General features: G+C 23.8%; 1 protein-coding gene across 1 annotated transcript; it reads left to right on the top strand.

Annotated features, from left to right (window-relative positions):
• The first annotated feature begins 209 nt into the window (after positions 1–209).
• On the top strand, positions 210–13,317 carry LOC132926653 (transmembrane 9 superfamily member 2). The gene is made up of 15 exons (XM_060991027.1): positions 210–483; positions 1,367–1,434; positions 3,739–3,832; positions 4,432–4,567; positions 7,344–7,468; positions 7,587–7,716; positions 8,426–8,559; positions 8,794–8,970; positions 9,130–9,274; positions 9,345–9,522; positions 10,026–10,185; positions 11,108–11,259; positions 11,447–11,558; positions 11,617–11,788; positions 12,268–13,317. The coding sequence occupies exons 1-15, from the start codon at positions 367–369 to the stop codon at positions 12,333–12,335; spliced, it is 1,968 nt and encodes a 655-aa protein (XP_060847010.1). The 5' UTR covers positions 210–366; the 3' UTR covers positions 12,336–13,317.
• The last annotated feature ends 436 nt before the right edge of the window (positions 13,318–13,753 follow it).

The raw sequence follows: 13,753 nt of genomic DNA, 5'->3' as shown, positions 1-13,753 counted from the left end.
TATATAGGTATAATTGTGTGTACACGATTAATAGTAATAATAATAATTATACGACGTGTGTTTATCGATTCGGAAATTAGCCGCCGACAAAATGTCACGGCCATCGATTCGACCATTTGTCGTTGGGCTTCTCGCGCATGGGCGTTCGGCACCAATGGAAACGTAAATTCTCCGGGCGGCCATACAGTGCGCGTCGTGCGCGACGTCCTACGCTGTGTGTGTGATAACCGATGTTATCAATTGTTTTCGGACAACGTTGCGTTTCCAGAGGAATTCCATCGCATCCACGCACTGGGGCCGGCACTTGCGGTTGTTTCGCAGTTGTCAGCGCGTTCTTCCCAATAGTCTGCGGCAAACCGTTTTGAAATGAATTCTGCGTCGATCGTTTGGTTCCTGGGACTCTGCTCCACGTACGTTTCGGCGTTCTACTTGCCAGGCTTGGCACCCGTCAACTATTGCAAGGAATCGGCTGCGTCATGCACGGTAAATATTTTTTCCCAACACTATTGGTCGTCTGGGGGTGAGCACACAAGAAACTACCAGTTACCATCCCTCTTCTCAATCACCGATTAGTTTTCTGTTCATGGTATGTCTTCAGCCGATCGTCGGTAAACTTAAGGCCCATTTCGATTGATATTCCTCTCCGGGTACTTGAGTGAAAAATGTACAGGATTCATATTTTAGCATTAGTAGAATGTATGTTAAGCCCCCTGAGCTATTGAAATATTTAAACTAAATATTTTCTAATATTGTATAATATTATTTTACATACGGGAGCAACCATTATATTTATGTAGCTGTGCATAATTGGAATAGTGGCCACTCGGCATTTGGTAATCACTTTTGATATAAATATACTTCCCATCTACTGTTCTCTTTATGATTGTACAATCCTATTCACATACCATTGATATTATTTTTAATTTAACATGATATACAAGTAATATCTATCTATGTTATTACTTATTATATTATTCATGTTTTATCATATGTGAAATACCATTCACTAACATTTCATATTTTTATTCTTTAGATGTACATAAGGTTTAAAGTGTTTAAATAAATAAAAAAAGAAATTTTAGTTTTATTATTTCATGTTCAAACATATTCTAAATTGTTTTAGCTTATTTTTGATACTTTAATGTCTATAATATATATATATATATATATTATACAAATATCTATCCTAATATAAGAATTAAGTTGTTATCTATTCATATTTTAAAATTGAATAGAATTTATTTACACATTTTTTTTTTTATTAATAAATAAGCCTTGATATTTATGGCCATTGGCTGCAAGAATTTTTTTTGTAAAATGTTTTTATAATGTATTGTTGCTTAAATATTTGTTATGTTTGTTTTAGAATAAGATTGAGTTCTTTGTAAACAGACTCAACTCTGATGAATCAGTCATACCATACGAATACCACTAGTAAGTAAATACACATTGTTATAAATTTAGATATTTTTTATTTTTAAATTTTTCTGGGTACAATGATTTATTACTAGGTATCTATATATATTATAATATTATATATATTATATAACTTATAGAATCACTAAAATAAATTGTAAGTCTCTGCATAATTATTTTATATTTAACTGATAAGGACGGAATTGTTGAATATTTTACTACTTTTTATCATAAAGCTACTGTTTTTTGCAATTGACACGCTTACATGTTAAAATAAATCATAATAAAGAAAAATATTTTAATAACTAATAATGCAACATATATTTATATAGTGTATGCATTATATACATTTAGGTATATATTATGTATATTATATACTCATTATACTCATATATACATGATAGAATAAATATTGGGAAAATGCAGTCTAAATATAACCAATTTTTAAATTAATCATATATTTTTAATTTTAATCACAATGGCCACTTAAAATTTCAAAAATCTACAATAAAAACCACATTTTTTATAGAATTTATTGTATTGACAAATGATGGAAATCAATATGTGAATAAGTTGGCTCATTAGAAAAAAATAGTGTTATAACTCATAAACATTTAACCAGCATAAAGTAAAAAACCAATAAGGACGTATAAATGCATTACTGGTGTGGAATTTATTAATTTACCTCTGTGATGGGGAATAAATATATTAATTGAAATATCTACTAGATGTATGGAAAATATCGAAATAAATTAAATTAAATCTTATAATTATTAATTAAGTTATTTATTATTTTTCATTAGTTCATCTTAGAAAAAAAAATTAATCTTGATCCTTGATATTGATAATCTGGTTATTTTGGTGAAATAATTTAACTATCAACATCAGAAAATGATAGTTTAAAAGTTAATTAAGTACTTAATTGTTTGCATTTAATTAATTTTGTTTTAAGTTATGACATTTTATATATAATTATCAGCATAAAATATAAATATAATTAATTGCTTAACATTTTAAAATTAACTGTATCAGGACCATTATATAAAAATTAATTTAATCAGTTATCATACATTTTATACATATAATTCAAAAAATTATTTTATGTTAAATTATCTAAGATGAAATAACTATGTAACATATTTATGAATTATCATAAATAGATATATTTTTATTAAAATAATTTTGAGTAGTATTTTATTTTGCAATCAACATCCAAATCTTTTTTATAGGTATTTATACACTGTGCTACTTTAAGTTGGATATTAGCTGACATGATAAAATATAATATATTAAATGTTCGTTCTATAACATGTTCACAGTATGCTAAAGTTTTATCGCTATCCACGTAGCTTGTTACATTTATAGTTAGTTTTATAACATACAAAAAAAATGATTTGATTTATTAATACACATTAAAACATAACTTTGTTGTTAACAAAAAGTAATTAAGGTTATATTATTATAATCATAAATAATTGTATAGAATGTAATTTTGAAAACCTAAACAATTATTTATTTTATCACGTTTTATTTATTTTGTGATAGTGAATTGGCTCTGTTGACAAATATTAAATTGATTAATCTTAATGTAAACAATTTTAAATACAAACAAAAACGAAAATCAAAAATATAATTTATCTGTTCATCATTGTAATAATATTAAAACTTAAAATATTAGATACCACTTAATTATTTTTAAACTTATTAAATTTTACTTACAAAACAAATAAGTTTATAATTTATAGGTTATAAACTTATATATTAATTAAAATTATGTACATTTAAAGTTTAAAATTACAACAAGCTGTTAATAATTATATTATATTTTATATGTAAATACATTTATCAATAATTTCAAAAAAGTATAAAACTTATGTTTTTCATTTATATTTAAAAGTTCTTGTGTTCTTAAAAAAATTATGTTAAGAGGTATTAAACATTCTTTACCAATCAAGTTCTAAAAAGAACTATACGTAAAAATAATTTGTGTTTATATGTTTATTAATTTTATATTTTATAAATAATTATATTGTATTTATGAATATTTTATCAAAAATTACCTCTTTCATTTTAAAAGAGATAAACCATTTCTTTACCACTAAATATTTCAAAATAAAAATAAGGATTTCAAGAATAACGACTGCAAAGTCATATATACAAAAAATAGTAATCTGCATAAAAAGATAATATAATATAGTTGTAAATAGAAAACAACACCTAATACAAAACTTATTTTATAAACATTTTTTTTTGGTTTAATTAGCTTTAGTCGTAATAATTATAGATAATTAGTTTTAATTTTTTTTAAAAATTTTTATTTAGCTTTGACTTTTGTACATCTGATGAAAGTAAATCTCCAACTGAAAATCTTGGGCAAGTTTTATTTGGTGAAAGAATCAGACCTTCTGGATATAATGTAAGTGTTTAAATTATTATTATATAATATACAAATTTGTTTTTGTATGCTTATATTTTCTTAATAATTAAGAAAAAAAAAAAAATAATAATAATAATATATTAATATATTATATTATATTATATTATTTTATTATATTATTATAATATATTATAATATTCTACTGAATAACAAGGAAATTAATTTAGTGTTATAATTTTAAATGTATTATTTGTGTAAAACTGAAATATAGAATGATTTGTGAGTTTATAAAAAAGCATTATAACATAAATTGATTATAGCTGAAGATGATTTTATTTTTTTAGTCGTTAATATTTAAGATACCAGTAGTATGTTATAAAGTTAGTTACATACAATTATTAACAGAAAGCGGCACCAAATGTTTGATTGCATCTAATTTCACTGTAGGTCTTAAATTTCTGCCTAACTGTATATATTTTTATCCATATAATAATCAATAGGTTATTGAGGTGGATAATAATTCTTTTATACCATTAACAATATAAATAAAAAAAATGAAGTATTTTTTAAAAATTATTTAAAAGTTTTTATTTTTTGAAAAAATAGGATATTTTCTTATTTTATTAATTTATTCACAGGTCTCATTTTTGAATAACGAGGATTGTAAAGTACTGTGTACCAAACGTTATATTCCTAATGACTCAATTAGTAACATGAAGCTATTTGTACTTAAGCGAGGAATGAGTTTAAATTATCAGCATCATTTTATTGTTGGTAAGTGAAATTTTACTTGTATTACATAATGTGGCAAAATTAAATTACCAAAATATTTAACTATATAATAATTAAATTTAATATTTTTAGACAGTATAATAATTTATTGCATCTAAGAAAACTTGGTTAATAACTAATAAGATTCTAGTTTATTTTATGAATTCATTGCCTATTGATGGTAACAAATATTATTATTTAACATATATTAGCCTTTGTATGCTTAACAAAATTCTTAAATTTTAATAAATTTAAATTATTCTTTAATTTCCCTATTGTTGATTATCATGTTTTTAAAATTTTTTTTGTATTTTATTTTTGCCCTTAATTACCATAATCGTGTTTTATTAATACTTCTATTTAATCATGAGTGTTCAGACTTTTTTGAATTTAATATAACACAATACCTTTTATTTAATTCTTTAAGAATACTATTTTTTTTCCTTATTAACCTATTTTCACCTTTTCATAAAAAAATTATTACTTTTAACCTAATATCATTTTTTTTTTTTTTAATCAATTTTTAAATTGGTCTATAATAAATGTTCTCTATCTTGTCCTTTATCTTTAAGATGTTTATATAGATCAACTCTTGCATCTTTGATTACTTTATTTATATAAGACGTTCTTGACTTTCTTTATCTGCGATTTTTTTCTGCAATACCTTCAGGGCTCGGAATGGACCGGAATGCAGTTCCAGTTCGTCACTCATTTAAATAGTGTTCTGTTCACAAAAAAAAAAATCAATTTCAGTGTTACGTTTCGTTGAAAGTTTGATGTTTTAAAAATAATACTTGGAAATTTTATACATTCGAAAAATGCCAAATCGTGCCTATCAGTTATTGCCAATTGATAATAAAGTATTTTTTAGTCGTTAATACCTATCTACTAGTCGTAGTAGTAGTATTATATAGTTATAGTTAAGTTTATTGTTTTGAGTTTTAACTGTGTAACTAAATATTTATTTAATGATGAAGTAATAAGAATTTATCATTGTGGACTTTATTATAATAAATTAATAATTAATACTTAGGTTAGGTCATTTATATCATGGTTTCGTAATTGAAATTGTAATTTTAATATACTACATTTTATACTAAAGATATATTTTTACGTGTATTTAATAATCAGTGGCGCAACTAGAAAAAAATTTGGTGGGGGCGGGTGGGTATAACCACTTCCCTCCTTGTTGCACTACTATTAATAACAATATTTAGCTTTCAGGTTCAAAAAGTTTTTTATTCCTAGCACTGAATACCTTCAGTATGATACTATATTAGTGTCTGACCTATTACCTATATGTCATTGCCTTGATCGTAAATTACTTAGCCTGGGTCTTTTCTCTTTAACTAAATCTAACACTTCTCTGTTTTTCTTCTTTTTTATCCATTTATTTTTCTCATTTTTCGCCACTACCATATTTCCAAAGCTTCTACAGCGGATTCATGAATTTTGTTCAACGTTTTTGTTTCACTATCATATAATGCTTTACTTCATGTATACGTTTTAATTAAACATTTTCTTGTTTTTAGAATTATATTTTTTGATGTTAGTTATTTACTCAGTAGTTTACTCTCATGCTTTTTTTTTCTTGCTCTATTCTACTTTTTATTTCCTTTTTTGATCTTCTGTCATTGTTTATTATACTTTCTAAATATTTAAATTGATTTACTTGTTCTATTCTATTTTTTTTTAAGGAATATACTCAGGAATATATTAATGTTTGGTTTCTCTCTATACCAGCGATAGGCATCTGAAAGTTATTAGATGGCCAAATTTTAGAAAATTAAAATTTAGCGAGCCAGAGTATAAAGAGCAAAAATAAAGATCATTCAAAATATGCATTTTAATTTAGCATAGACGTAGTATAGAGTATAGACAATACACTTTGAATTATATAATGTAATTTGAAAATGTAGCGTGGGCCAGATAATAAAGGTTCGCGGCCCACAGGCCGCCAGTTGCCCACCCCTGCTCTATACCATCATTTTTGTTTTCAGCATCTTTATATTTAATTTGAGTGTTAATAATAAGTTATCCATTTCAGTAAGTGCTGTTTGTAGATCTTTTTCTGATGTAGCGAGCAACACTATATCTTCTTTAAATCTTATCATCAATATTAGGATTCCTCCTATTATTATTCCTATCCTTTTCTCTTCTAGTTTTTGTTTTATATCCCTTATTGCTTGTTCAAGTAGACATTTAATAAAGAGGGTGATAGTGGGCATCATTGTATTACTTCTCTCTATATTTTTTTTTTGTTGTACAGTTAATTTTAATTTCAGCTTTCTGATTTTCATGTATTTTTTATAAAATATTTATATCTTTAATGGCCAAAATTGTTCATTATATTAATAATTAAATTCAAAAGCTATTTCTAAATCTACAAATTCCATAAAGGTTTTCTTTTGTCTATCTATTTATTTTTTAGTATTATTGTTACAGGGGTAATAGTTACAATTATGTAAAAGTAAGGTAGTAAATAAAGTATGTGGTATCAATCTTTTCAACTGATTGTCAATATCATAGCAATATTTTCATGTATATAAGGCCTAAAAAATAGTTTAAAATAATAAATATCTAATATATCAGTAAATATACATAGTTTACGAGATTAAAAAGATTAAGATGTTTCAAGTATGTACCTGTTGGCAATTACATTATATTTAAAACTGTTTAAAACTGAAACGGCTGATAGATTAAAATTACATAGATATACTAAAATAATTATTTTGTATGAAATATATCATATTATATCTATTAATTATTAACATTTCAGATAATATGCCAGTCACTTGGTGCTACGATTTAGAAGATGGCCAGCAATACTGTAGTACAGGATTCCCAATGGGTTGTTATAAGCCAGCTAATCATGATAACAATTTATGTGCAACTATTCTTAGAGTAAGACTAATAATAAACTAAATAGTACAAAAATAGTTCTTTAGTTTCACATTTCTTTGATAGAGTTGGATTGAACTTGTTATTATTTATTTTTTAATATAATTTTTTATTGTTTCAGGTTGTTCCACAAGCGCTGAAGCCAAATACTTATTATATTTTTAATCATTTAGAATTTACTATTACTTACCACAGTGGAAAGCACGAAGACTGGGGATCATCTTTTAGTTCGGAGGGTGGAAGAATTATAGGTGAGTCAACAATTATTATAAGATAATTTTATACTTATTTTGTCTAATGGCTTCATATAGATTATTTATAAATATTTTTTTGCTCAATAATCTGAACATTTTTTTTTTAAGTAGAGTGATTTTTTGATCAAACAACATCCATTAAAATGGGTTTGTTAACATATTAGAAAATATTTTATTTGCATAACTTCTAGTTGAAATAAAACAACATTTTTAATTTCTCATTCCAAAGCAGAATTTTTTCCGAGTATTTAGGTACATAAAAATCAAAATTTGGGCTAGTAGCTTATGTATATAATTTATAAGTATATAAAGTTTAGGCAAGTGGAGTAGTAGACCAGCATTTTATGGGGTATCATTCCGTTATTAACCTAAACTTTAAATACTTATAGTAATTCAAAATATAAATGTATATTTTCAAAAAAGTTAAAAAATGATAACAGTAAAAATATATATTTTTTTAATTATGTTATTTTATTTTAATTGGAAATTATGTAAGAAAAATTATTTTTGAAATTATGAATATATTTGGAATGTTGAGTATTCAACAATAAAAAAATCACCCTGTATAATACATGTTATAGTTAAAAAAAAATTAAAACACGGAAGTTATTATATGTTTGAAATAAATATGGTATATAAATATACTTTTAGGTACATCTTAAAATTCTATATTCATTTATTAATAAGTATATGTTATGTTTTAAAGCTGTAAAAGTGAGACCAAAAAGTATACAACATAAATTTCCAGTCACTGGTTGTAATACAGGATTCATGGAAATTCCTGCTGATAAAATAAATACTCCGTTGAATATAACATATTCCTACTCTATTCAATTTGAGGTTAGTATTCAGTATTTATTACTTAAATATCTATTTTTTTCCTAATATTTTATTATCTTGATTTTATTTTAAACGTTTATTTATATTGTTATTTATTAAATTAATGTATGAGCATTCAAATTGATTGCTTAAATCATAATAATTAATTTTTTAGTCAAGATAACAAGTTTTATGCTGCTAAATTTATGTTTTATTATTTTAAGTTATAATATCATGAATTTCATTAAATTTTAGATGAACAACACTGTTAAATGGTCTTCACGTTGGGATTATATTTTGGATTCTGTACCGCCTACTAATATTCAATGGTTCAGCATACTAAATTCTTTAATGATAGTTATTTTCTTATCTGGTATGGTAGCAATGATTATATTGCGTACATTGCATAAAGATATTGCTAGATATAATCAGGTAAATTTAAATTTGGTAATATTAAACACTTATTAAGTTTATATTATTGGTTATCACTGGGATATTTAAAACCAAAATTTGTACTTGCCATATAATTACACAGAAAAATTTAATTTTAATTAAATGATCTGTTTGTAAAAAATATATTAATTTTTTTAGATTGATGCTGGTGATGATATTAAGGAAGAATTTGGTTGGAAACTAGTTCATGGAGATGTTTTTCGTCCTCCAAGAAGAGGAATGTTGCTTGCAGTTTTTGTTGGCTCTGGAGTACAAGTTTTGTGTATGACTGTTGTAACACTAGGTAAAATACATTTTTGAAGTGTAACTTATATTTTTCATTTTAAAATTGTATTATTATGATGATGTTTCAGCATTTGCGTGTTTGGGTTTTCTATCGCCTGCTAATCGAGGTTCACTTATGACTTGTTCTTTAATATTATTTGTATGCCTTGGAACTCCTGCTGGTTATGTATCATCTAGAATTTATAAGAGTTTTGGTGGCGAGAAGTGGAAGACAAATATAATATTAACTTCAATGTTTTGCCCTGGGTAAGGTTAAAAATAATACAACTATACCTAGAATGAATGACTATTGAAAACTAGTTGCATTAAATGGTGTTCAAAATATGAAATAAGAACCTATGTTTGTTAGCCATATTTAGTATACAAATTTTTTGATGTTGCATTTTAGTATCATTTTTTATTTGTTACTTTTATTTTAAGTAGTACTTTTTAAGATTAATGACCTTATAGTTTCAGCAATTAGTTTGCTGATTTATTTTTATAAAGATATTAGTATTAGTAGTGTTTAATTATAATACATGGGCAATGTATTAAGAAAAGTACTGTGAAAATCATAATTGCTTTAATTTTTTCCGTCACTAATTGAAAGAAATTGCTGTTCAAACTTATTAAAACTCATTATGACTAGTTTTTAATAGTTGTAAAAATTATGTACTTTGTAATGGAAGGGTTTGGGGAGCTAATTATTTTAACACATATATAATATGTTTGTAAATGTTATTTTATTATTATTATTTTTTTTTTTATAGAGTGGTTTTCTGTTTATTTTTCATAATGAATTTGGTTCTATGGGCCAAAGAAAGTTCTGCTGCTATACCATTTTCTACATTACTTGCTTTGTTAGTATTATGGTTTTGTGTATCTGTCCCACTTACATTTGTTGGAGCATTATTTGGTTTCCGTAAACGAGTGAGTATTTTTACATATAATTATATACATTCATCTATTATTTATTTATTTATTAAATACATAATTATTCTAAAAAATATATTATGCTAAAATTGAAAATGTATACCATTAAATAATTATAATTTAAAGCCACAAATTACCTTTTTTTAAATATTACTTTAATGTGATAAAATTAGAATAGGAATGTCAAATGTTAGTTTTTCATTTATAGTATATCTCTTAGTAAGAAATATTTTGTGTGTGCTACTGCAATTAATTTATACATATTGAGAGAGTTATTTTTTAAAAATAGCTTTGGCAAAGTATAGTAATGCTATTGGTCTGAGGACAGAACTCGTGCTATCCAACTTTTGGGATGGATACCTGGATTTTAGCACTGGAGGTATGACTTAATATGTCCTATTTTATAAATAAGGAGAAGATTCCTGAAATTTATAAAAGAAAAATGAGAAATAATTGGTGTACAAAATTGACTGTCTTGATTAAATCATTGTAATTAATAATCACTTAACCCTGGAATCTGAATCCACCATCACTAAGTATATAAATATATGGTTACAAAAAGTAAAATTGCTTGTGAGAGTTTGACATCAGAAGGTACATAATATTATGTGTTTGTTAAAATTGAGTTGACTACATTCTAGATATGATATTTAATCAAACAATTCAATAATGTGTTATATTATGTAGTAAAATATATTTTAATAAATTATTATCTATTTAATTCAAATAGATCAATGATAATAATACTATACAAGACTTTTTTTTATACCAGTATAAGTGTATACTTATATAATTCAATAAAGGAAATTTTTTTTTATTAATTTAATTTATATCCACTTAATATTTTACTATTTATACATTTTTATATTTTATGTTTTATTAATGTTTAAATTAACATTAAACATAACATTTATTTTAGCCAATTGAACATCCTGTAAGAACAAATCAAATCCCACGTCAAATTCCAGAACAAACTATTTATACACAACCATTCCCAGGAATTATTATGGGTGGAGTTTTACCATTTGGCTGCATATTTATTCAACTTTATTTTATTCTCAATTCTTTATGGTAAGTTTGGTATAATGAAATTAAGTATGAGAACTTATGACTTGATTTAGGTCATGAAGTGTTTATTCAATTTTAAAACATGAAAAAGTATTGATAATTAAGTATATTTTGAATTTACTTTATAAACACTAATTCAATGTTCAAAATTGCATTTAATATATTTCTTATGTGGTTTAATTAATTTCAGGTCCAACCAAATGTATTATATGTTTGGATTTTTATTCCTCGTATTTATTATTCTCATAATAACATGTTCAGAAACTACTGTTCTTCTGTGTTATTTCCATTTATGTGCTGAAGTAAGTTTGGGGTGTATAATAATGTTTATTAAGTTTTTATTAAAATTGTTTTTTACAGGATTATCATTGGTGGTGGAGAAGTTTTTTGACCAGTGCTTTTACATCATTTTATCTATTTCTGTATTGTGTGCATTACTTCAAAACTAGACTAAATATTGAAGGTGTTGCTTCAACTTTCCTTTATTTTGGATACACATTCATAATGGTGTTCTTATTTTTCTTAATGACTGGTAAGTTAACAAATTTAAATAATTAAAAAAAATTTGTTTTGTAGAACTACAACTGAATTAGAGTGAAAAATATTCTATAATATAAAAACCTTCCCTCAAAGTTAAATATTGTGATACCTACTGTCTACCGTTACATTGGATGATTTTGCTACTTTAAATTAATACTTTTTAAGCCAGAAGCAGTTTCTATTTTTTGATTGAGCGAATAACATTAAATTAATTTTTTTATATAGTGTTAACAATTTACATATATTATAACATTAAATATTAATAATTATAAATAATTTATACGTATTTAAAGATATATTAATTTCTATTCTAATAAATAATTTATTCTAAGTGTACCTAATAGTTATTTGAAATAAAATAGTTGGATTCTTAACATACTCAAACCAATTATTATTTTGCTTAATAGATTAAATCATATATTTGAATAATATATATTTAATTTATTTTTAATAAAATATTAATATTTTCAGGTACAATTGGATTTTTTGCCACATTTTGGTTTGTTCGGAAAATATATAGCGTCGTCAAAGTTGATTAATGTAAAACCTTTTTTTTCATTTAGTCGGTAATTTGATTTTTATTACGTATATATTCATTATTATTATTTTATTTTGTACCATAATACTATATTTGAATTATCAAAAATGCCTTTTGTGTAAATAATAAATATATTAATCATCATAATATTATATAGTTTTAAATATTTAAGGTATATAAAATATTAATATGGTAGAGAAATATTATAAAAAATTTGAGTGTTTATCCATATTATTATAGCAATTACTTTTATTGTATAATTTTCTTGGTAAAATGCTCTTATTGTTTTTGTTTTTGTCTTATATAATTTGTATTACTGCACGACTTTTAATTTTATTATTATTGCAGTATATTAAATGCATAAAAAAAACATTAACTTATATAACACTTTTGTAAATTATAACTTTAACTTAACTTTATTTTATCGTCATATTCTTTAGAAATGTATTTAAATGGACTATTTGATATCAAATTATTATGAATTTAAAGTCTATGCATTAATTATAATTTATATGTTATAACAAACATTTAAATATTGGTTATTTCATTTGATTTATCAATTGAAAACTAAAATATTAACATTATAGTACTATTCATTTTATTTATCACCTATTTAGACAGTGTAATAGTTATTAAAAATTATTTAGTTTGCTGTAACTTGAACTTTAATTATTAGCTTTTTAATATAAAGTTTAGTATACTATAAATTAAATGTTGAACATAATTTTCTCCTCTAGAATATTACAATAAAACTAAAAACCATTCATTTGTGTAAATTTTTATAACTTATAAGTTATAATTAAGATTCATGTTGCATTATATAGATTGGTGATGTATTATTAATATATATTAATATAATTATCCTGTATTTGATTTTGTTTATACTTAATTTAAATGATTGTTTAAAAATAGTAATTACTTAAAATTATTAATATGTTTAGACTTGTAAATACTAGTTATCATTAAATAAATCAAATATTATATTTTCGGTGTTATTATTTAATCTATTAATTGATATTATGGTAAAATCTGTAATACAAATTCGGTATTGTAATAAGTATAGTGTCACAAACAATATTAGTGATTGGCATGATAAAAACCACCTATTAAAAAAAAAAAAATAGTAAAATGTATTACAAAAGTAGTATATCATCTAATTCATTTTTTTTTTTAATAATACAAATATTATATTATAAATTGTGTGTATTATACTACACAGGGGCAGACTGAGTGTCAAGGGGCCTGAGAGGTTAATCAGCAATTATGGCCCAGGATTGAGCTTATACTTAAATGGATATATATATTTAATCAGAGATATTATATTTATATTATATTTTAGATGTAAATGTTTTTAGTCAATAGTTATATCAATTCAAATTTTTTACACTTTTATGTTTTAAAAAATTATATAAATAAGAA

The sequence above is a fragment of the Rhopalosiphum padi genome, chromosome 3 (assembly GCF_020882245.1).
Source record: "Rhopalosiphum padi isolate XX-2018 chromosome 3, ASM2088224v1, whole genome shotgun sequence".
Taxonomy (NCBI): domain Eukaryota; kingdom Metazoa; phylum Arthropoda; class Insecta; order Hemiptera; family Aphididae; genus Rhopalosiphum; species Rhopalosiphum padi.
The sequence above is the reverse complement of the archived record's forward strand: the minus strand, read 5'-3'. Positions and strand labels throughout refer to the sequence as shown.